Raw genomic sequence first — 23,870 nt, 5'->3', positions numbered from 1 at the left:
ACTCCCCAAAGCCAGAGAACAAGGGTTTCCCCTCAGCAGTGAGCTTCCTGTCTTTGGAAATGGTCAAGCAGAAGGGGGCCTGCTGTAAAGGGGCTTTCTGCGCTGATTTTCGGGTTCCTGCACATATTTTCTCTAGGTACTGCTCAGTTTCCCTCGCAGGACAGCTGTGCGTGTTAACAATCTTTTTATTTTATGTCAAAGATCTTCAGCTGGGTTCACGTCACGTGTGACTAAAAACCCGCCACAACAGTAACCACCACCACTTTACATGCCAAGTTATCTCCTGTCATATCCAGAATCCCCGGAAGTATGTGGAATGATCATGAGCCCTATTTCTTAGATAAGGAAACAGAGAGAGATTTGCCCATGGTTTCCCGGGGAAGGAGCATGCATTCAAACTTCGGTTTATCAGATTCCAAAAGCTTTCTTCAGCTCCATTTTCGACGTACTCCAACAACCGAGAACACAAAAGGTCGGAGCTCCGCCTCCCGCTTCCCGCGGAGAGGGAGGGAGAAGAGTAGAGTCGGGAGGCGGGGCCGGCCCAGCCGGGTCAAGGTCTAGGGCTGGGCGGGCTTGTGGGCGGGGCCGGATGCCCGCGAGGCGGGCGGGCCGTGGGCCGGAAGTGGCTCCGCTGGCGGACACCAACGGGACCCCCCCAGCCCCTGACACAGTGACCTGGTCCTTGAGCGCTGCGGCTCGGCCTGTGTACACCGTTAGCTTCCTCTTCTCGGCGCTCTCGCCGCCTCCCGGGACGATGGTGGCCCGCCTGCTGCTGCGCGCCTGGCCCTGCGGCTCTGCGCTTGGCCCGCGAGCCCCCTGCAGGACCCTCAGCGCCGGTTCCGGGCCCGCCCAGTACCTGCAGCGCAGCATCGTGCCCACCATGCACTACCAGGACAGCCTGCCCAGGTGAGCCCGGCCTGCCGGTCCCCGCCGCGCACCGTCAGCCCACTCCTGTACCTAATCCGCATCGCCTCCAGACCCCGAACTTGAAGGCTGCACACATCCCCCAGTTTGGAAACTGTGACTTTGACTTTCCCGACACAGGAACCTCCGATCCCTCAAATTGTCTTCCAGAACGTTAATTGCCCTCCTCAGCTTCTCCATCTTAAATATCTTAAATCTTTCTCAGAACCACTCTAATACCGCTTTACACCCAGGTACTCTAAAAATCTCTTTTCTCCCTGAAAAATGTTCAACCTGCAGTCTTTCCAGCACCATCCTAAATCCCTTGAAGTACCTTCACAACCGCCCAGCATTCCTGCCCCAGAATATGGTTAGGCCAATTCCTGACATGTAATAGTGACCCTTCCTCAAGTTCTCAGAACACTCCACCCTCTTCACCCTTCTCAATTCCCTCTTACTCAAAACCCTCAGCCCCACACCCCATTCCTCCAACATTCTGCTCTTTTAGCACACCACCTGTCCCCACCCCCTCCAAAGCACACTCCAAGTGCTCACCCTTACTGCCCTCCACTTACCGGTCCCCAAATGCTTCTCAGCTTTCCAAGTCCAGTCTCCACCTGGAAACTTCTCACGTCCACCAAAACTTCCCGAACCACCCCTCCAGGTTCCTCCTCCTAAAATCTTTTCTACCCACATCACCCCTCTGCAGTTTCAATCCACTGTTACAGACAACACCCTCCATACCCATTCCAAACCTCTTCTTACTCAGATTAGCTCGAGTTAACCCAAATTCTGTCTTCTACTTCTCACCTTAAGTACTTCCCCACCTTCTGAAGCACTTCACCCAGAATCTACTTAACTTATGAAAATAACCCAATAGGCTTCCTATCCCCCTCCATCAGCCAATATTTTCTCACAGTCTGGCTCCCAAATCTCCTAGCCTTTGAACTTCCAGCCTTCTGATCGCCAGGTTTCCTCCAATGTTAGAAAATTTCCCAAATTCCTTCACCTTCCAAAACCAAACGTAAACTAACTTCTCTACTCAGTCACTCGCTAATTAGTTCCTGGAGCAAGTTGCAGGTTTATCTCAGAGAACATTCTCACTTCCTTTTTCACCAAACTGCTATCAAGGATCCCCACTCCAGGGTTTGAAGGCCAATGCTCCTACTTCCACATCTAGAACAATCATTATAAAACAGGCACCACCTCCGCTGGGCTGCCTGAGATCTCCACCTTAACCTGCCATCATCACTGCCCACCCCCACTCTCTCAGATCATTCAACAGTTTCTTGTAAAAATACAGTGTGTAAGTATCTATGACTACCTAAAATGAGATTATCTAGCCCCAGTTCCATTCTTTAGATTTGGCAGGAGAAAGGGAGAAAGAAAAAGAGACTTTATGCCTGTGGGGATAGGCCTGGTACATACCGTGCTTAACAGCCTCTGTGTAAGATCAGTAAGTGGGGCAAAGGTGAGAACTGACAAATCCTGACTTCACTTGCCCAGCAACAGTCAGATTGCTGTTGAAGTTCAGGCAGGCCCAGCCCTGTTCAGGATTAAGATCAGAGGGATTTTCTCCATTTTAGAATTGGAAGGCTGGAAAGAATATTCAAGATCATTTACTCCAGCCCTATCCACAGCACACAAAATCTGTAGGAGTATGGAGCTACAGACGATACCATGCATCACCATGTATAACCTTCAGTAGTTGACTCCCCCCAGGCCTCTGTTCTCTCATCTATAAATTGGGATCAGATAAAATAAGAGATGAGATTCCTTCTGTCCCTGAAATCCTAGACTGGTGAAATGTATTATCTTTGACACTCAGGGTGAAAAGTCCTGGCTTTGGAGTCAGGTAACATAATTTCAGATTTCTGAATCTGCCACTCTACCTATAATCTCAGGCAACTTGGTTAATTTCTTTGGAGCTTCAGTTCTTAGCGTAAAAATAGGAACAGCAGCACACAGTTGCCATACATATGAAGCCAAAGTAGGGAACTGTTATAATAATCATTTGCCATGTGGAGAATTTCTAGTCCCTCTGTATCTGGAGGTCCAGGTAGCTCTCATTCCTTTCCTCTTCCTGTTATCTTATGACCGCTGCCTTTTAATCAAGTCGCCTTGGACTCTCTTTCCCCTAGGAGCCCCTGCACTATCATTTGCTTGTTACTTAGTGTTATTATGTAAGGGTTATATCTATATACACTGGACAGTTAACTTCAGATTATGAAACTGCAGGTCCTGAGCAGACAAAGGGTGGATCAGCTTGACCTACTGAAGTGTGGAAACTAGTCTAATGATAACCAGATTGTGTAAAAAGTAGTGCTTAAGTGGCAGAGCAGGGATAACCCAAGTCTCTGTCTGATTCTACATTTCTTTCTCTTTCCACTCTATTAGTAGTCCTTTGACTTTTGAATTCTATAGATGAGTAAAATCATGGGGGAAATGCTGTTTTCAACATTGTTTCTTTTTTAAAAAGGACTTTAAAAAGTCCGTACCCCCTCATTTAAAAAAAAAAAAAGGAAGGGTATAATCTCAGAATTATGAACAGACCTTTAAATTAAGCACATTTAGCTTGTGACAAATTCACTACACTGTTCATGTTTTTTTCATTTTAGTGTGGAACTGTGACTTCATCACCATGGCCATCATTTGTGGGGTTTTTTTGTCTTTATTTTTTTTAATGTTACATTAAAAAAATATGAGAAAATATGAGGTCCCCATATACCCCCCCCACCCCTCTCACCCCCCTCCCCATAACAACCTCCTCCTCCATCATCATGGGACATTCATTGCACTTCGTGAATACATCTCTGAGCACTGCTGCACCACATGGTCAGTGGTCCACATTACAGTTTACACTCTCCCCCAGTCCACCCAGTGGGCCATGGGAGGACATACCCATGGCCATCATTTGTGAAGTATTAGATACCCAGTGATATGGACTGTATGGCATTCACATTAAATTTGAGGGCATAATTCATTAAGTGTGGCATATTCATTAAGTTATCTTTATTGTTTTTCCAGGAAACAGGTGATTTTGTATCTGTGATAAGAGCTTTCATGCAGAATCTATTCTGCCGCAATTTAGTTCCATCAAGGAAACTAGTTTTTATTGTATTAGTAACTAAAAAACAAATCATCACTCTGAAAACTTGCTTTATCTCATTACAGTAAGTTCAGGCCAGAGTTAACACTGCAGAAGCTTTTAATAAGGAATATATATACATATGTAGAAAGACGACTGCCATTGCCTCTAATTTAGAATTTTGTTTTAAAGGAAAAGGGTAAGCTTTCATGAACGCCTCTACTGTGCCAAAACAAAGTCTTAAGAAGAGTAAGCAGGCAGTTTAGGAATCATGAGGTAGCTGAGGTAGTAGTGTTTGGGGTTTTCTGTATAAGTCGGGATGGGAGGGGACCTACAGTATTTAAGGGTTGTGAATGGTTACTCAGTGCAGCCTGAGCTCATAATGAGCGTAACCAATTCACATTTAGTTTTGACATCATGTTATGGATAAACATGCATTGAAAAATAAAACCGAAGAGCCACAGTGTATCTTATATTAAATTCTAAAAACTATGTTTTGTGGATAACGTTTCAGTCTTTAAATGGCTGATTTATTTATTTATATCTATATTTATGTTTATATATTTATATGTATATTTTGAATACATCAGTGTTAATTATAAGTTAGCAGAGGTAACCTAACAAACTATATTATGTTTTGGTACTAAGAGATATATTTTTCAATAAAACTATAGAAATTTAAAAAAAAATCCACCTCCCTATACTGTCAGTGTGTGTTTCTTCCACTGTGAACCAGTAACTTCATCGACAGTCATTGTTTGGGAATCTGCTGGTAGAGAATGATGAGTGGGCACACTGTTGGTACTGCCCTTTCAGCATGTGGGAAACTCTGGCTCTTCCTGATAGCCTCCTGATGGCTGGGCATGGCCTGCTGGTTGATCCCACCTTTTTGTGAACATAGTCTCCATAGCTGGTCTCCCATGGAGAGACCTAGTGTTTCACTGCTGTATGAGTCTCTGTCAAAAATACCCAAGAAAGTAAAAAATATATAGCACTTTTTTCTTTCCATCCTGGGAGAGAAAAATGTAGTTGTTCCAACTAAGGGTAGAATTAAAACAGTGCCAATCCAGTGTTAGCACAGATATTACAATTATGATGGAAAAATAGGACTGCTTTGGGCAACTTCTTCCTCATTCTGAATTGAGTTATTTACTAATTTAGCTTTTGCAGCTCATCTTTGATATATTTTAAAGTTATTATTTTACTTAAAATAGAATTACCTCAGTTATAAAAAGGAGTACGGTTTTGATACATGTTAAAATGTGGATGAACCTTGAAAACATTATACTAAGTGAAAGAAGCCAGATACAAAAGGTCACATAATGTATGATTCCATTGTATGAAATACCCAGAAGAGGTAAATCCATAGAGACATAGCCAATTGATGGTCGCCAGGGGCTCTGGGTAGAGGAGTATAAGGAGTAACTGCTCAAGGGCTTCAGGGTTTTCTTTTGGGGTGATGAAAATGTTTTGGAATTAGAGACAGAGGTTGTACAACATTGTGAATGTTCTAAATGCCACTGCATTGTTTACTTTAAAATGATTAATTCTTTGTTATATGAATTTCAACTCAATTTAAAAAATCTAAATTTAAAAATAGAATTACCATTGATATATTAGTAGATTCATTGACTTATTTGTCAGCGGCTTTGTGTTGCTGGTTTTTTAGAAGGAAATTAATTATCCAGCAATCAGTTTATTAATTTGGGTTGTAAAGCTAATTAACTTACTCCACATATTATCACTCTTAGACTGACTTTGCTTTTGTCCTCAGGTTGCCTATTCCCAAACTTGAAGACACCATTAGGAGGTACCTCAATGCACAGAAGCCTCTCTTGGATGCTGGTCAGTTCAGGTAAACACTGAGAATCCTTGGTCAGGGGGATTCAAGAGAGGTTGGCAAGTAGTGGTGGACCAAGCCTCAGGGAGTATCTGTGACTTGATTGGATCTCCAGGAACATGAGACCTAGTCTGTGCGTTTCCAAATACAGGAATAGATTTTAGCTGTCCATGAAGGGCTGACCAAGCCCCATGGTGGTAGTTGCCCTAAGTAGCCTCAAGAGGAGATGATTTATTAGCAAGAATGCCAATTTGCACTTTATCTTGGTAGGTGTGCTGGAAGGCTAGCTGGTACTGGTCATTTGCAGAGGGCATGCACTCTTTGTAGGGAAGTCCATTGAGGATTCCTTATGGCAGACCAGAAGTTTTCTTGGTGAGGATGGAATTAGAAAATGATATCACAAAGCATCAAAAAGGAAATCGTATCAAGCTCTCGTAGCCTAGTGTAGTATTTTTCCATAATGGGAATTTTTTTGTAAAGATAACTGGCATTGTCATTAGAATCACAGAATCCTTCACTAGACAGTGATGGAGAAACATAAATGAACTGTTGATAATTTAGCTTTCTGCTTTGAATTATTCTGTATCAGTCATTTGAAACTTCTCTTGATTTGATAAACTAATAGCATTATTGAGTATTATATTTCAGAATATCTACAATTTGTAGCTTTATAAATATTTTTTAATCTTGTAAGGTGGTATTATAAGCTGTATTTTACCTGTAAAAAAACTGAGTCTCAGAGAGATCAGGGTCACAAAGCGCAAAAGTGACAGAGCTAGAGTTTAAACTTAGGTCTTTTAAAATTCAAAGCCTATGCCTTTTCTCTATGCCAAACTGCTTCCTAGATTAGATATTGTTTTGTGAGATGCTGATTGATTTTCCTGATCAATCATTTTAAGAAAATATCCTAGTCACACCTGTTTCCAACTGATTCCTATTCCTCTGTTCAGAGATACTTTCTGATCTCATTTCCAGGCTTGAAGGGTATGTTCTCTGATGAGTTCCTGGCCATAAACCTAAAAATCTTGTATTCATGGCATGGTTTGACTACCTTTTCTTGAACATTTCAGGAAAACAGAACAATTATGCAAGAGTTTTGAAGATGGAATTGGAAGAGAACTGCATGAGCAGCTGGTTGTTCAGGACAAGCAGAACAAACATACAAGCTACATTTCAGGTAGGATGGGCTCTGGGTATGATTGTTCCCAGGGTTCTTCACTATGAAAATTAAGGCATCTTTTCTCCTGTTTGGACACAAAAGTACTTTTGGTGAGACCAGCCCTGAGGTAATGTTTCTTCCTCTCGAGGTGAATATTAAGGCTGAGTAAGTTCCTTCTATACTAAGATGTTGACAGGAGTCAGTGCTCAAGAACGACGGCTTGCCTTCTCTGTAGGTAGGCTCAAGGATCTAATAAGTGGTTCGGTCTGAAAAAGGTGTGGGATTAAGTCTTATGTCCTGCGACTTATTATTCTAGGTCCTTCACAGTCTGGCCCAGCTGCCCTCTCCAGCCACCTCTGTCCTCACTCTCCCTTATACACCTCATGCTTCCACATACCTGAACTCCTCATTGGTCCTTAAGCCCATTAATCTTTCAGTTTCTGGTGCTTTTAGCCATGTTGTTTCCACTTTTACTATTTTTAATCTGGAAAGTTTTTCAGAGCTGGTTGCTTACACCTCTGTTCCTATTTCTTTTAATTTCATTTATGTTTTGATCAAAATTATACATGTATATAATTTGAAGAGTCAGATAGTTATATAAGGTTAGGAAAAAGAACAATTTCCTGACTTTCCTCTGATGTCCCACTTTTCACTTTTAGTTCTTATCTGATTTTTTGATATATGCCCTCTCATCTCTAGATTATATACTTATGCTACTGTATCTTCATTTTTTAAAAAAATTTTAGGCATTATATATTGACATTTTGCTATAGAAGACTAGAATTTAGCAGTCTTTTATATCCGCTCCCCACCAACACACAAATACCCATGCATACGTCCTTGTCCCTTGTTTTCCAAGTAGAGCTGTCATTTTGCTTAGCTCAATATGTAATTTTTACACTATTATGATCATATAGATGCTATTAGCAGCTGAGTTATGTGGTATATTGGGATTGTTTTTCTTTCCTGCATGAAATTTTTGTTTTCCCTGAAGTTAATAATTCTCACTTTCTTTTCCTTAGTTTCCTATGTATTTATTTATCCACACTCTTCCTAAGCTCTCTAAATCCCTTCTCAATAGATTAAGACACATAAAATAGTCTATTGTTGCAGTCTTCTTGAAGAAGTCTCTTCCAGAACTTCTAATTTGTTGTAGTCTGGGTTTGTGAACTCCTTTGCCTGCTGTGCAGCTGCTCTCTCGGGGTCTCCTTTCATCATCACCCTGGGAATCTAGTCATCTCATGTTGAGACTCTTGTTTTTTGTATTTCATATTCTCTTCTTTCTTGGCTTCTCCCTTATCTTGACAGAACACATCGTCCATTTGCTTTCTGGAAGCAGATCATGAGAAGGAAAATTGTAAAAATTGCCCTCACACTTAATTGGTAATTCGTTTGCTGGATTGGAAATCATTTTCCTGTAAAATTTTGAAGGCTTTGCTCCAGTGTTGCTACTGGTGAGTCTAATGTTAGTCTTGATCCTCTGATCTCTTTCTCTAACTCTCTTGGGATCTTTTAGAATTTTCTTTGTCCCCATTGTTCCGAAATGTTTGGCTGGGCCACTTAAGTCTTTTGAATCTGGAAACTCATTACCTCAGTTCTGGGATACTGTTTTATTTCTTGATTTCCTCCTCCAGTGTTTTCCTTTGTTCTCCTTTCTGGAATTTTTATTATTCGGATAAAGAACTTCTAACTGATCCTCAAATTTTTTCTTATCTTTTCTCTCCTATTTTTTAATTTCTTTTTCTTTTTACACTGCTATCTGGGAGATTTACTTAATTTTACCTTCCAATCCTTTTGTTAAGTTTCTAATTCCTGCTTTTGTTTTTCATTTCCAAGAGCTCTTTTTGTTCTTAGGATGTTGTTTTTTTTTAAAGTAAAGTTTCTCTGTGGGAATAGTCTCTCTCTCTCTTTATATATATATATATAATTTTTTTTCCCCTTCTTTTTTAACTTCTGGCATAATCTGTTACCTCCAAGTTACTTTTTGTCATCTCCCTGCCCTTTTACTGTCTTCCCATGCTTCCTAATCCTTGCCTGTTGATTTCAAGGTGACTGAGTTAGTAAAAAGCTGTTGGGAGCTCTGTAGACGAGGGTGGGGATTGTCAATTACAGGCTTCACTATACTGTGTTCTGGCTAGACCGTTTCCCTGAGGTGCCCCTAATATTAATGTCTTTCGGTTTGATTCCTTGGGGAAGCCTTTTTCAGGTTGCTAGATTCAAAGAGTAGAAAAAGGGGAAAGCAGAAGTTGAGATATCAGCTGTGACTTATGTCCCCTGGTCTTACCTTATTCAGAGAGAGTCTTCTACTGGAGTGGGGGGAGGAGATCTGGTGGGTAAGGCCTAATTAAACAGCATTTCAACTAGATATACCTAGGCTACCAGGTACGGAGCCCTTTTTGGGAATTTTTTTTTTTTTTTTAACAATAAAGTATTTTAAATATGAAGGAACCACAGATCATAAAGCATTGCTGTTATATTTACAATGGGTAAACATGGAAAAGAACGCCATAGAGAATTTTATTAGAGAGAAGAGATTACTGTAAACATTAAGAAAGTAGCTTCCAGGAAGGAAAACAGTGAGATGTCGTCACATTCCTAGAGCTCCCCAGTACTTAGACATTCCAAGGGAGTCTGGACGTAAACAGTGAGGAGTTAGGATGGGACTGCAGCTGGGCACTGTTGTGGCTCCTTGTTGCTGTCTTTGGAAGTTCTTTTTTTGGATCTAAGTTCTTTCTCCTCTAAGTGGCACATAGAATTTCTCCACTTCCCAGATAATTCAAATAACTTATTTTAAAAATTTATTTATTTTCATTTATTTCTCTCCACTCCCCCCACCACCCCGGTTGTCTCTTCTCTGTGTCTATTTGCTGCGTCTTCTTTGTCCACTTCTGTTGTTGTCAGCGGCACAGGAATCTATGTTTCTTTTGGTTGCGTCATCTTGTTATGTCAGATCTCCGTGTGTGCGGTGCCATTTTTAGGCAGGTTGCACTTTCACACTGGGCGGCTTTCCTTATGGGGCACACTCCTTGCGCGTGGGGCTCCCCTATGCAGGGGACACCCCTGCGTGGCAGGGCACTCCTTGCGCACATCAGCACTGCACATGGGCCAGCTCCACACGGGTCAAGGAGGCCCAGGGTTTGAACCGCGGACCTCCCATGTGGTAGACGGACGCCCTAACCACTGGGCCAAGTCCGCCGCCCAAATAGCTTATTTTATTCTCTAATGGGATCCTCCATAATGTAATTTCATTTAGTTCCTTTAAGATTTTGTTCCTTTTTATTTCTGCCTTCAGATCTGATGGTACTTCATGCTTCTTTGCCCTGTGAGAACTAATTAAAAATTTTTTAAAAAATTATTGTGGTAACATAGATACAATACAATTTACCATTGTAACCACTTTCAAGCATACAATTCAGTGGTATTAATTACATTCACAATATTGTGCTACTATCACCACCATCTGTTATCAAAACTTTTTTCCACCCCTTTTGGGGATTCTGCTACATAAATCATGTCATTTCTTGGCTTTCTCTACTGCCAGTTTGGGATTGGCTTTCTTCAGTCTGCTTAGTCATTGCCAATTACCTAAATTCTTTCCAGCTTCTAATATTTGCTGTTTTCTCCTCCCCTGTTTTCACCTTAAAGAGGTGTATGCCTCTTTAAAATTATTTTACTGATGGGGACAAAGGCATGAATTCATTGTCATCTTTAAATATATGCTACCCACCAGTCACCAGTACTTTTTCTCTTTCACCATTTTGAATCATTTCCTTACATTTTAATTCTGTTTATCTCCTTCACCAGAGTTCTTCACAATCAGTAACCATATCCTGTTCCTTTAAATTTCTCTGGACCAAGGCCTGGCACAGTGCTGATACTTAAGGAATAGAATGGAATGAATTGATGGATGAATGAATGAATGAACAAATACATAATAGATACATTTGTCTTTATCAATCTTCTCCCCAATGTTTTACATGTGAAAATTTCTTTTATGGAAGATGGTCCTTATTTATCCATGCTTGTTAATCCCAGGAGGAACTTCCTTTAAAGATAAATTTTCTGGTAAAATAGGCTTTTCTTAATTACTTCGGGAATTTTTATAGGCCAAGTAGCCACAGAAATACAGAGGTCTGGTTTGGGTGATCCGCATGGACTGATAGTTATTTCTAATTGCTTTTCAAGCATAGTCCCAAAAGAGGGCGTGCAGAAGTGTACATAGTACACAGAATGACAGTGAAGAACTTCTCCCTTAATATTAGGGAGACCATCAAGTGTCAATGTTATCCTCAAAAGATGAAGCAGGAGAAATCTAGGGAGATGGAGTGGGAATGAACTATTTGTTTCCAGCATGAATGCAAGTGAGGATTATTATTTTTTATTCCTTTAAGAACCAAGAAAGGAAAGAGAATGAGTAACAAAAAACAATTACCAAACAAAATCAGTGTTAGAGAAGCACAAACCAAAACCACAATGATACACCACTTCATACCTACTGGGATGGCTACCATCAGAAAGACAAAAAATTGTTGGTGAGGATAGGGACCTCCAGTTGGAACCCTCATACACTGCTTTTGGGAATGGTGCAGCCACTTTGGAAAACAGTCTGTCAGTTCCTCAAAAGGATAAACATGCAGTTACCACATGACCCAGTAATTCCACTCCAGGTAAATATCCAAGAGAATTGAAAGCATGTGCCCTCCCAAAAACTTGTACATCAGTGTTCATAACAGTCCCAAAGGGGGAACAGCCCAAATGTCCATCAACTGATTAATGGATAAATATGGTATATCCATACAATGGAATATTTACTCAGGAATAAAAAGGAATGAATTACTGATACATGGTACAATATGAATGAACATCAAAAACATTCTGTTAAGTGAAAGAAGCCAGGCATACAACCCCCTACATATTGTATGATTCCATTTATATATCTTGAATTCTTGCAGAGCAAAACAGTAATCAGAAAATTATACCTTCTGGAGGTGTGATGTTATTTCATCTGAGTGTGCTTAATTCCCCTCCCCCCTTTATCATATTTTATTTTCAGGGGACTGCATTAACCTTTTGTTCTGTCCTATCATTATTATTTAGGTCCCTGGTTTGATATGTACTTGGCTTCTCGAGACTCCATTGTCCTCAACTTTAATCCATTTTTGGCATTCCAACCTGACCCAAAGTCTGAGTATAATGACCAGCTCATCCGGGCAACCAACATGACTGTCTCTGCCATCCGGTTTCTGAAGACACTCCGGGCTGGCCTTCTGGAGCCAGAAGTGTTCCACTTGAACCCTGCCAAAAGTGACACTGACACCTTCAAGAAGCTCATCCGCCTTGTGCCTCCCTCTCTATCCTGGTATGGTGCCTACTTAGTCAATGCATACCCCCTGGATATGTCCCAGTATTTTCGGCTTTTCAATTCGTCTCGCTTACCCAAACCCAGTCGGGATGAGCTCTTTACCAATGAGAAGGCCAGACACCTCCTGGTCCTAAGAAAAGGACATTTCTATGTCTTTGACGTCCTGGATCAAGATGGGAACATTGTGAGTGCCTCAGAAATCCAGGCTCATCTGAAGTACATTCTCTCAGACAGTAGCCCTGCTCCCGAGTTTCCTCTGGCCTATCTGACAAGTGAGAACAGAGACGTCTGGGCAGAGCTGAGGCAGAAGCTAGTGAGTGCTGGCAATGAGGAAACCCTGAGGAAACTGGACTCTGCTGTGTTCTGCCTCTGCTTAGATGACTTCCCCATTAAGGATCTTGTCCACTTGTCCCACACCATGCTGCATGGTGATGGCACAAACCGTTGGTTTGATAAATCCTTTAACCTCATTATAGCCAAAGATGGCACTGCTGCTATCCACTTTGAGCATGCTTGGGGCGATGGTGTCGCGGTGCTCAGGTTTTTTAATGAAGTATTTAAAGACAGCACTCAGAATCCTGCCATCGCTCCACAGAACCAGCCGGCTGCCACTGACTCATCTGTCAAGGTACAGAAACTCAACTTCAAGCTGAATGATGCCTTAAAGGCTGGCATCACCACTGCTAAGGAAAAGTTTGATGCAGCTGTGAAAAGCCTCACCGTTGACCTCATCCAGTTTCAGAGAGGAGGTAAAGAATTCTTGAAGAAGCAGAAGTTGAGCCCTGACTCTGTGGTCCAGCTGGCCTTCCAGATGGCCTTCCTACGGCAGTACGGGCAGACCGTGGCCACCTACGAGTCCTGCAGCACCGCAGCATTCAAGCACGGCCGCACTGAGACTGTTCGTCCGGCTTCCATGTTCACAAAGAGGTGTGCGGAGGCCTTCATCAGGGAGCCTTCCAAGCACAGTACGGGCGAGCTTCAGCAGCTGATGGTGGAGTGCTCCAAGTACCACAGCCAGCTAACCAAAGAAGCAGCAATGGGTGAGGTGGCAGGTGGGCAGGGGACATGCCTTTGGGCCTTCTTGCCCTCAGTGCTTGGGGTAGGCCTCAGCAGTGTTCTCCCCTCATCTGATTTCTACTTCGTTAATAGATGTAGACCATTTCCAGCTCCCAAAAAGATGATTTTTCCCACTCTAGTGATCTGAAAAGCTAGCCTAGCCACTTAGGATAGATACTTGTTCTCTCCTCCTAAGATGGAAAGTGCATATGAAACTGCATCCTCATTTTAGGGCACTTTTAGCTCTGACATGAGTCTCCTTTTTCTATTATTTATTTGCCGTGAGAGTTGCTTTTGACAATTTAGGATTTCTAAGCCTATAGCCCTCTCACTTTAGCTAAGTTGTAGTGTGTTGTTTCCCTATAGATGAGGCATCTTAGAAGCTCTTTTGAAATCTTAGTGTCATCCTTCTTTGTCTCTCTGTAATAAAATTTAAGACCTGAAAAGGACCTTGAGGATAAAGTACAATCCTTTCATGTAGCTATAAAGTCCTGGAGCTGAAAGGGATCTCCAAGACACTCCAGTCTCATTCCTCTACATTTCATAGGCAGGAAACTTAGGCCACTGGTCCAGTGTCATACAAGTTAGTAGTAGAGACTAGAACCCTGGCCAAACAGCCTTCCATTTTGTTAGACTGACTCAGTCTTGCAATTTCACCTGACTGGATTTGGGGTTTTATCTTAGCTTTTGAACATGTAGCGCTTTCTCTATATTTTTTTCTTGTCTGTCTGATGACACTGATTCAATTTCAGAGGTTTTTAAATCAAGCCTTCATTTTCGGCTCAGTTTTTAGCTCAGCTGTTCATGGCCTTTCCCTCCCTCCCTCCCCTTTCCTTCTCAGAAAATATTACAGAACAGACTGGTCCAGGACTAGTGAGCCAGAGGTGTGCAAGCAGAAGTGGAAGGACCCTTCCACCACTATCAAGCATGCTGTGGAGGAGACTCCTGTTGTGGGTGAAAGGTTTTACTAAGGTCCTTCTCGGTTCTGAGATCCTGAGATTCCCCTTTTCCATTTTGTCTCTGGCAGGCCAAGGCTTCGACCGACACTTGTTTGCTCTGCGGTACCTGGCAGTAGCCAAAGGGATTGCCCTGCCTGAGCTATACCTGGACCCTGCCTATGGGCAAATCAACCATAACATCCTGTCCACGAGCACACTGAGCAGCTCGGCATTGAACTTCGGTGGTTTCGCCCCTGTGGTCTCTGATGGCTTTGGCATTGGGTATGGTGTCCACGACAGTTGGATAGGCTGCAATGTTTCCTCCTACCCTGGCCGGAATGGCCGGGAGTTTCTCCAGGGTGTGGAGAAGGCCTTAGAAGACATGTTTGATGTATTAGAGGGCAGATCTATCAAAACTTAGCTTTTGGGCACAGGAGAAGCCCCAGTTGCTTCCTCATGAACACTGGGGACTTTGTAGCCAGTAGGTGCTATTCTGTGATGATTGAAACTAATCATGAAGTGCCCAAGAAGCCAGTGCTGTAACCTGAACTTGTGCATCATGGTTTTAAACCAACATATGTAATTTCTGAGTGAGACTAATGGCATCTAAAGATAATGTAGGATTTTGATTATAAAGGCATTTGATCAGATCAGGAGGTGAAATTTGCAAAAAACCCGGGTGCATGTATTGTTTAAGCAGAAATAAAATTATTGCTTAGAGATGGTTCCTTTTTTTAATTTTTGGTACCTAAATTTCCTAATCCCCACAAAGAACTTTCCAACACTAAGTTCAGGCATTATGCCCTATCTGCTGGCTCTGGGCTCTTCAGGTGAATGGTGGGAAATGTTTTAATCCTCTGTAAACCTGTTCCTCACTCCTGGGGCACTCTGTCTTGAAAATTATTGTGTTTGTTTTTTAAAAGGAGTAAACAACTGTTGCTATTTGATTCTGACAGTCCTGCTGTAATAAAGACTCTCTCTATAGATTTAGTGTTACTTTACTATTCTCCCAGCCAAATGAGGATTTATAGTTGGTGGATATTTATTTTTAAAGATTTCTCTTCCCTTCCTCCCTGTCCTAGTTGTCTGTGTGTCCATTTGCTGCGTGTTCTTCGTGTGCTTCTGTTGTTGTCAGCGGCACGGGAATCTGTTTCTTTTTGTTGCATCATCTTGTGTCAGCTCTCTGTGTGTGTAGTGCCATTCCTGGGCAGGCTGAACTTTCTTTCGCGCTGGGCGGCTCTCCCCGTGGGGCACACTCCTTGTGCGTGGGGCTTGGCACGCCTTGCGCACTTCAGCACTGCGCATGGGCCAGCTCCACATGGGTCAAGTTGGCCCAAGGTTTGAACCGCGGACCTCCCATGTGGTAGAAAGACACCCTAACCACTGGGCCAAGTCCGCTTCCCAGTGTGTATTTATTTTAACCAGCGGAACCTCCTGTGCAAAAGTATGGCCTTTCTAAGCTAGAAGAGATCATGCTTTACATTTTGCATTTGGAGAAATCTTCCCATTGTATGAAATGAACACAGAAAGTTTTCCTCTCCTACTTGAACAGTACTATGAAAAGTGTGTTGTTTTTTTAATTTTAATTTAAATTTTTACCCACAATTCTGGTGAGTTAGTGGCACAGCTGGGATTTGAATTCTGGTATTGTGACTCCAATTCCAGGTCTTCTGTACTTACCCTGCTGTCCTGTTTTCTCAGGTAGAGTCCCCATCTCAAATATAGTAATTGCTAACATTTAGCATTTACTATTAGTCACAAAGCACTTTCAGAGCATTATCTCATTCAATCTTCCATACAATCCACATAAACATACCCGCATGTCTTAGGCAACTCCATCCTTGTCTTCTCTTACTTATCAGGTGAACAGCCAGCAGCTTCTCAGTCCTCTGCATTCTATAGTTTGATACGAGACACTGATAGCTGCTGATACATGTAAACAATGCTGCTCTTGTTAAACAACCAGGAATTCCTGGACTCACATCATATTCTACCAGTTGCTCACTTTATGACCACAGGAAAGTTATGTTGCCTGTCATGAATTTCTCTTCCAAAACTGGGGATAATTCCTATAATACAGGATTGTTACAAATTCTAACAATAGAGGTAAAGCACCTGGCACACAGTTGGAGCTTAATCCATGTTCCCTCACTGCTCTGTGATGTTTCCGCAGCTGCCGGTCAGTTCCTTATTGAAGTGCTGACTCCCCATGAATAGTGAGTTCCCTAACACATGAGCTCTTTAGACCTCAGCCTCTACTGGATCTTGTAGGGTTGAAAAATTATACTTATTCACAAAGCTTATGTTTGGGGTGAATATACCTTGGATACAGTTCTTTATGGGATATCTACTAGCCTGTGTTTAGCATTCCTATTTACAACTTTGGATTCATGCAGTGAAAGGTTCTAGAATAGCCTCAATTAAGCTGTGGCTCACACACCACTCCTACACATTTGTACATAACTACCACTTGGAAACCTTTCTGATGCATCAGCTGATTTGATCATCTCAATTCTGAAGTGGACAGTTTTCCCATTACATTACAGAAAATGACAGCTTAACCAAGGTCACTGTAAGTAAGGTCACAGCTTAACCAAAGTCATTGCTAGTAAGTGGGAGGACCAGGACCAGCTCTGATTCCTCATTCAGTGTTCTTTCTACCAAACCCATTCTCCAGCCATCCAGTTTATAGCTCTTATACTAGCTGGCCTCCCAGCTCAGGAGAGTCAGCTTTGTTAAACAAATCCCGGCTGCGCTGGCCTTGAACACAATTATCTGCTTCCAGGCTGGGCAGTAGGCTGGACCCACTGGGCAGTGTGTTGTAGATCTCTGGGCTGAGAGGGTTGAAGCAGCACTGCTGTCAGGTGCAGGAGTGGGCAGGCCTGTGGGGCTAGGGACCAAAGGACCTATGGGATACCACATGGCTGCAGGACTGGAGAAGGGACAAGGTAGGCACCTCTCCCAGCCCCAGACAATGCCAGTTTTAGAGGATCTCTCTCTTGGAACCTCACAACCAGCCTGGAAGTGGGCAGACCCTATCCCAGGGGGCCACTCCGAGAATGAAGATACTAAGTTTTACTTCCAAAGGATTCAGGGCTCTCCCAGATCAATGGAGAAACAAGGTCCTTGATAACAGGTTTTCCAAATGGTGGGCTCACCAGTGTGAGGGCATGCACATCCCCTACATAGCCCAGCTATGCAATGAACAGCTTTGACAACTCTCTGGGGGAATTTCAGCCCCAGAGAACCAGCCCATAGGATTGAGAGGACCTTGACTGCCTTCCCATCTCCACAGGGCTATTAGGGGGCAGCTGAAGAACGCTTAAGTGTGGCCACAGTGGGACAAACCCAGACCAGCAGGAGTTACAGGAAGAAAGAGGCTGACTTACATAAGCAAGAATTTTCACACTGGCTCCCCTGATGGGAAGGGACTGCCCAGCACAGCAAGTGAGCAAAGACCAGATGACCATCTGGCAGCAATTACATAGAGTATGCCATGACTGGACTGCTGGCCTCTAAATTCACTTTTAGCCCTGCCTGGAATGTGAATGGACACCAGCTTTCAGGCATGTCTGGGTTAACCTGAAAGTCAAGCTGGTCAATGCAGAGTCTTGGCTCAGGAATAATGACCTCATGACATCATTTGACAGGCTCAGCTGCCCTTTGTGTCAATGCCCTTGATACTTTGGTCCTCTGGTATCTGCTGCTACCCCAGAGCTAGAAAGCCCTGAGAAGTAGTATTGCCTATGCTGCAAAATGGATCAGGTGCAGGGGTTTAAACTGTGGCACAGTGCCAGGAAACAGACCTCTCGTATGAATTCTTATTTGTGGAGGGAGTGGTTACTGCCCAACCCTACCTTCATGCACCAGTGCAGCACAAACGGGGGCTTTATTGGTGGGGTTTTGGAAGCTGTGACAGAGCCTAGCATGCAAGACTATGAGGGCTTGAGACAGCTGCCAGGAGAGAAGGGCTAAGCGGACCAGCCTTAGTGGATTCTTGTTATTTGGGGCATTTTGTTCATTCTCAGTTCTCAGGAGCAAGTGTACAAGAGGGCTCAGCACTTCACAAACTGGTGTGTAACTTCATAGATTCCCACAGACTCCTGAGCCTTTTCATCATAGTCAGTCCAGTCCTGTGAAATAAAATGGCAGCATTAGACTCACAAGGCAGCCTGAGGCAGGGTGGAGAATGAAGAACTGGTTCTCAAAAGGCCCAGTTCAGGCTCTGATTGAAGGTGTATGATCCTGAACAGAGCCAGAAAACTCAGGTCTGATGTCTAGCTCTTCCAGCTTTGTGACTTTGGACAAGTCACTTAAATTTCTCTGAGCCTCACTTTTGTTCTCTATAAAAGAGGGATAAAAATAGATTTCATGTTGAATGTTGAAAGAATCAAGTGAGCTAATGCCTGGCAAAGTGCTTAGCATAGTGCCTGATGCATAAAAGAGCTCAATAAATGCTGGCTACTGTTAATATTAGGTGCTAAGCAGACATTTTTGTCTTCCCTTCCTTTCAAGCCTGACTCTAAGTTCTCTTTAGCTGCAAGGCAGTACCATGTCCAGCAATATGTATGCCCAGCAGACTCCCAAGAGTCAGCTTCCCATTGAGGAACCTTGTACACAAAGAGGCTAATTCCCACTAGGTGCCCTACGGCACACTGTACAACCCCAAGTCCCATACCTTCTCTTCAAGGTTAATGTCACTGAAGACTGTTCCCGAGTCCACACCCTCAGCAGCAAACCCAGCCTGCAGATGACAGGAAGGCAGCGGTTAGTGTGAGGGCAAGGATACACTGAACTGGCATGTGAGGCAGGACAGAGATGCAGTGTGGGCAGCTTCCAGGGACTGGTGGCTGCCTTGGTACTAGTGAGATTTCTGATTTGCTGAAGGACCACAAGCAAGTCACTTCTTTCTCTAGACTTTTTAAAAATTTTATGAAATGGGATTGACAATATGTCTCTGCCTACCTCACAGTTTGTTGCACTATACAAATATAATGGGAAAAGTCCTAACTCTGGAGTCAGACCTGGGTTCAAATTATGACTCAATTGCTCATTGTGAGACCCTGGGAAAATCACAAAACTTTTTGAGTTTTTTTTCTCATTTGAAAAACAGGATGAATAACTTCATCCTATATTTCAACAGGCTTAAATAAGGTCATAAACGTGAAGGGCATGGTGCCTGCCATATAGTATAGGTGCTTAATAAATGAGTCATTATTCTAGTCCATGGTCTCAGTAAGAATCAAAGTTCATGGGACCTCATATTTTTTTTTAATGTAATATTTTTACAAAATCAATTAAAAAAAAAAAATCAAAGTTCAACTGTATTTCCTACAGTCAAAGACACAGGTTCCCCAGGAAGACACACATACCTGGGGCTGGAAATCAACTGGTTCAAGGCCCCGGCACTCAAACTCTACTATTGTCTTGAACTTCTCACTGTCTTCAGCCTGGAACGGAAGTGTGTTGAGAGGTTAGGTTTAGTTGGATTCTCAGGATGACACCATAGCACCTGCCTTTCCTGCCAAGTGAACCTTACTGCCCCTGTGAACCCAGAATAGGACCTGAGAACAGCTCAACCCCTTCCAAAAGGAGCCTTCCTTGGGCACTTAGTCCCCAGGATACCCTGTGTGCACACAGATAATGTGGAACATATGTGGACTCTGGGGTCAGCTTGCCAGGATGTAAGGCTGAGAGGCCTCTCTTCCATTCTGAGCCTAAGACTCCTCAATGGTGAAATGGAGCTGAGGAAATCTCTACCAGTTTATTGTGAGCACTTGAAATAATATGTATAAACTACCTAAAACAGCACCTGGCACTATGTTCAATAGGAGATAAAATTATTAATAACAAAAATTCAAACAAGAATATTAAGATATGAATGAAGTCTCTAGATCACCCAAATGGTCCTGGTACACTTAGCCACAGCCTGTTGCTAACCATCTGCCACACTGGGAAGGCAGGAGGTGATTTAAAGCTTTTGAATCAGGATGTGTTTGGAGGTGGCAACTGTGTGTGGGGGCATGGGCGGTGGGCAGAAATTCTTCCCTACCTGATGCGTGGGTCAGAGACTCCAAATACCACACCCACATTCATTCTCATTCTGTCCTAAGCTGTCAAATCATTTCCTGCACTGCAAGCACGTGTCTGGCACCGGTGAGCACTTCTCTGCAGGGCCCTAGTTTGTTTTGTGTTGGCTGACTTGCCTTCCTTGAGGGCAAGTCTCATTTAATTTCTCTTTAACTTCAGGTCTGAGCTGAGAATTTGGCATAGTATAGACACTTTAAATAACATGAAATAAGGATTGGATATATAGAAATAAATGCCCTTCTTTAAACAAACAGACCCAATGCAAGTACTTCCTCCCTCACCTTTGAGTTTGTCATACAATAATGTATAATTACTAATGACAGCAATAGAATCAATGGTGGGATGTACTAAATTGCTCCATTCAAAGGGCTGTCCCATCCACTTTTAGAAAAGGCTCCCTAGTCCCTAAAGACATAGACAAAGCAAGTGCTCTGAAACTAAGCAGCCAGTCTTGGTTAGAGGTACCCCAAGCTACTGCAACCCAGCACTTGTAAGAAGGTACTGCAAGAGCCCGTTTCCGAGTCTTTCCCCTTCCAAGCATTCATGCGAATATGGTGAATATGACTATGAGTGAATCAACAATGACTAAGCGAATGAATGAATGTCCTGTGGCAGGTTGCTCTGAGGCAGTTATAACTCTAGAACCTAGGCTTCCTAGCTCCCAGCTTAGATTTAATCCCACCACGCCTGCTACTACAGTAGGAAACTTACATTGTAAGATTTGATGGTGCTGCTCAAAATCTCTGAAACAAAAGAAAAGACTAAGTTGAACTGAGTTCATACACTGACCCCAAAGGCAATGCATCTCTTGTCTGGTCCACCTACAGGTAGCATGAGCTTGCTTTTAGTCTGGTACCAGGAAGCTGTGGGCCAGCCTGGCAGAGCTTGGTGTCCACATCCTGACCTACCAATGGAATTTTCTCGTGCGCACAGCTTGCATTTCTGGACCATGGAGGCACTGCCACGGCCTCCCTTCAGTGCCACAGTGTCCTGGTAAGAGGCAAAGAGAACCTTTGATCATATGAAGGGGTCCTGAGGAGATCAGTCCCACCACCCAATATCCAGGTGAAGAGAACAAGACCCTGGGAAGGTAAGTGACTTGCAAGGACAAGGCAAGAAACTTGCGGAGCCTTCTTAGAGACTGAGGAAAGGGATTCCCCTTGATTTTAAATTCTACCTCACATCCCATGTCTGTTGTTCCCACTGCTTCAAACTGATGTTTGCCTTACCCAAACCACAAAAAGCATGGTCTAGAGGACCAGAGACTGGGGATAGAGGTTCCCCAAGTCTCTGTCCAGAAAGTATATGTGTGTTTGTATTTGTGTGTGTGTGTATATGGTGGGGGGCAGTTACCATCAGCCGGATGTATTGCCATTTCTCTGAAATCTCACCGCAGTTGCCACATTTCATCTTTAGGGGAAAAAAAGAGTATTAGTAAAGTAGCTGACTCAGATGGACAGACTGAGGGAAGGTAAGAGTGTGTCTTGGGAAGGCTCGTAACCCACCATCCTGTCCACAGTCTCATCTCATTCTTACACAAGCCCCAACAAGGACATAACCAGACTTCATTTGGGTAAAGAACAGATTAAGCTGTTTCTCATGCTGGTGTGAGAAACGCTGTCTGGTTGGGTCAAGGCTCATGTTGGACAATACTGGGGTAAGCGTTTCCTCTGTGTCCTACAGGCCCTGTCAGTCCTATTACATTTATTTTGTTACTCCTATTACATTTATTTTGTTATTCCATTTCCCTGCCTCCTTCAGGGAAAGGCTGCATGCTTGAGGCCAAAGAACACTGATTCCACAAATAAGCCCTGGCACTTACTTCAAATTATTTGGAAATAAAGGTGGTTCCAGAAGGCTTCCTAAAGGAGATACGTTTTTTGCTGGGTACTGAAGGATGCTGGGATTTAAAGTACAAGCAAAAAACTGAGCAGACGCTCTGGGATCTGGCCGAGCAAAGTTCTTCAAACTGCTTGGGTAAGAGGTGGATGTCTATGCATCATGCTACCTGGGTACCTGATTTACCAGTGTGTGGGGGGGGTGGAAGGTGGGGGTGGGGGGACAGCATGTAAGAGTTCAGCCATGCATAAAATTAAGCTATTCAAAACAAATAAAACCAAATCTACAAATAAAACAGAAGATGAAATTATTTACCCTACTAAATAATCACAAGGTCACTTCAAGTAACCTTTCATTTAGTGTCTGTTTACAAACCATGAAATATTTAACGGCGAGAAAAATTACAAACGGAGGAGTTCCAAGACACCGCCAAGTAATTGATATCAGTTCATGAAAAGTGTAAAATCAAATATACAATTATAACCAGGGGAAAAAAACCAAAAACGTGATATGTCTGACTTTACATTTTTCATCCTGCCAGCGAGAACGATCCTGGCCTACTCAATATTGAGATCAATCAGGAACCTGACAATTCACGGGCTGGAAACCTTTTCCCGGCGTCCGGTTACAGGACGCCCCGCCGCCCCCCGCGTGATCTCGCCCCCACCGGGGGCCGCTAAGATGCCCACAGCTTCTCGGCCGCCCCTCTCTTCCCTCGTCCCCGCCCCTCCAGCCTCACTTTCAGGTACCACCGGAAGTCCTCGCCCACAGGCCGGAGGCTGGTGACGTTCTCCAGCGTGGCTTTGAGCTGCAGCGCAATTTTCTAAGGAGAGGGAGATCCAGAGCGTCTGCGTCAGCCACGCCTGCTCAGCCCCACACCCAGCCTCAACTCTTGGTCCAGTCCCGGTCCTGCTGGCATGAGCTCTACTTCCCCCTGTATCTCAGTGCGAGCCCAATGCCTTCACTCCTTCCTGCCGCGAACTCCTGCCTCCCCGATTTCTACCACCACCCCTCTCTCCCTCCACCTCACCCCCATAGCTGCACGCCCTAGCCCGGCGCTGGCTGCGGCCTCTGCTTTCCGGCTCGTCGTAACAGGCAGCCGCTGCCTGCGCGCCCTTAGGGCGGGGCCTCAGCCGTGCGTAGGGTGGGAAGCCGGCTTTTCTCCATTAGATGAAACAGTTAGCTAGTAACCGAACTGAAGCTTTCCATCGTGAATCGGTACTTCCTGATATCTATTGAACGCCGATTTTGTGCCAGCACTAAGCTAGTCTGAGGGATACCACGGCGAACAAGACAGCCCCTGCCCTCTGCCAGGGCTTACTGCCTTTTAGGTTTCTATCCTGACTTCACTGCTCTGCCTTCCCACACGCAGCCCCGCACTCGGTTCCGGTCTACCAGACTCTACCCAGGGGCAGTGCGCCGATTTGGGGTTGGGTCTCTTCTCTAAACTGCTTCTTTTCCCCCGCAAGACCTGGTTTCTAGGTTGTCCGATGTCCACGTGCTTCTTATTGTAGTCCACACGGATGGACACTCCCTCCAGCTTTCCCTTCTCTGGGCTTTCATCTCGTTTATCCATTATACATTTACTAAACCTT

The 23,870-nt window shown here is 43.7% G+C and overlaps 2 protein-coding genes across 8 annotated transcripts; one reads left to right on the top strand and one right to left on the bottom strand.

The window, feature by feature from the left end:
* The first annotated feature begins 581 nt into the window (after positions 1-581).
* CPT2 (carnitine palmitoyltransferase 2) lies at positions 582-15,330 on the top strand. Its single transcript, XM_004468823.3, has 5 exons — positions 582-906; positions 5,766-5,846; positions 6,902-7,008; positions 12,088-13,392; positions 14,436-15,330. The coding sequence occupies exons 1-5, from the start codon at positions 590-592 to the stop codon at positions 14,765-14,767; spliced, it is 2,142 nt and encodes a 713-aa protein (XP_004468880.2). The 5' UTR covers positions 582-589; the 3' UTR covers positions 14,768-15,330.
* Positions 15,331-18,216: 2,886 nt separating this feature from the next.
* On the bottom strand, positions 18,217-23,385 carry CZIB (CXXC motif containing zinc binding protein). 7 transcript variants are annotated; one of them, XM_004468821.5, is made up of 8 exons: positions 23,306-23,385; positions 23,015-23,098; positions 21,790-21,846; positions 21,345-21,426; positions 21,148-21,179; positions 19,719-19,796; positions 19,025-19,090; positions 18,217-18,479 (listed from the first exon to the last, which is right to left on the bottom strand). In XM_004468821.5, the coding sequence occupies exons 1-8, from the start codon at positions 23,309-23,311 to the stop codon at positions 18,402-18,404; spliced, it is 483 nt and encodes a 160-aa protein (XP_004468878.1). In that variant the 5' UTR covers positions 23,312-23,385; the 3' UTR covers positions 18,217-18,401. The 7 variants fall into 7 exon arrangements, with proteins under 7 accessions (XP_004468878.1, XP_058159546.1, XP_023447601.1 ...); XM_058303563.2 differs by lacking the exon at positions 21,148-21,179 and having other exon boundaries at positions 21,226-21,426; XM_023591833.2 differs by lacking the exon at positions 23,015-23,098 and having other exon boundaries at positions 23,306-23,340.
* Between the last annotated feature and the right edge of the window lie 485 nt (positions 23,386-23,870).

This window comes from Dasypus novemcinctus, chromosome 9 (assembly GCF_030445035.2).
Source record: "Dasypus novemcinctus isolate mDasNov1 chromosome 9, mDasNov1.1.hap2, whole genome shotgun sequence".
Taxonomy (NCBI): domain Eukaryota; kingdom Metazoa; phylum Chordata; class Mammalia; order Cingulata; family Dasypodidae; genus Dasypus; species Dasypus novemcinctus.
The sequence above is the reverse complement of the archived record's forward strand: the minus strand, read 5'-3'. Positions and strand labels throughout refer to the sequence as shown.

Excerpts from the sequence above, each read along its gene's own strand:
- CPT2 (XM_004468823.3), top strand. The coding sequence starts at position 590 with ATGCCCGCGAGGCGGGCGGGCCGTGGGCCGGAAGTGGCTCCGCTGGCG. Across the intron at positions 907-5,765 it reads TACCAGGACAGCCTGCCCAG|GTTGCCTATTCCCAAACTTG; the intron begins GTGAGCCCGGCC and ends TTTTGTCCTCAG. Across the intron at positions 7,009-12,087 it reads ACATACAAGCTACATTTCAG|GTCCCTGGTTTGATATGTAC; the intron begins GTAGGATGGGCT and ends ATTATTATTTAG.
- CZIB (XM_058303563.2), bottom strand. Across the intron at positions 21,847-23,014 it reads ACTTCCGGTGGTACCTGAAA|ATGAAATGTGGCAACTGCGG; the intron begins GTGAGGCTGGAG and ends TTTCCCCTAAAG. Across the intron at positions 18,480-19,024 it reads ACATTAACCTTGAAGAGAAG|GACTGGACTGACTATGATGA; the intron begins GTATGGGACTTG and ends TTTATTTCACAG.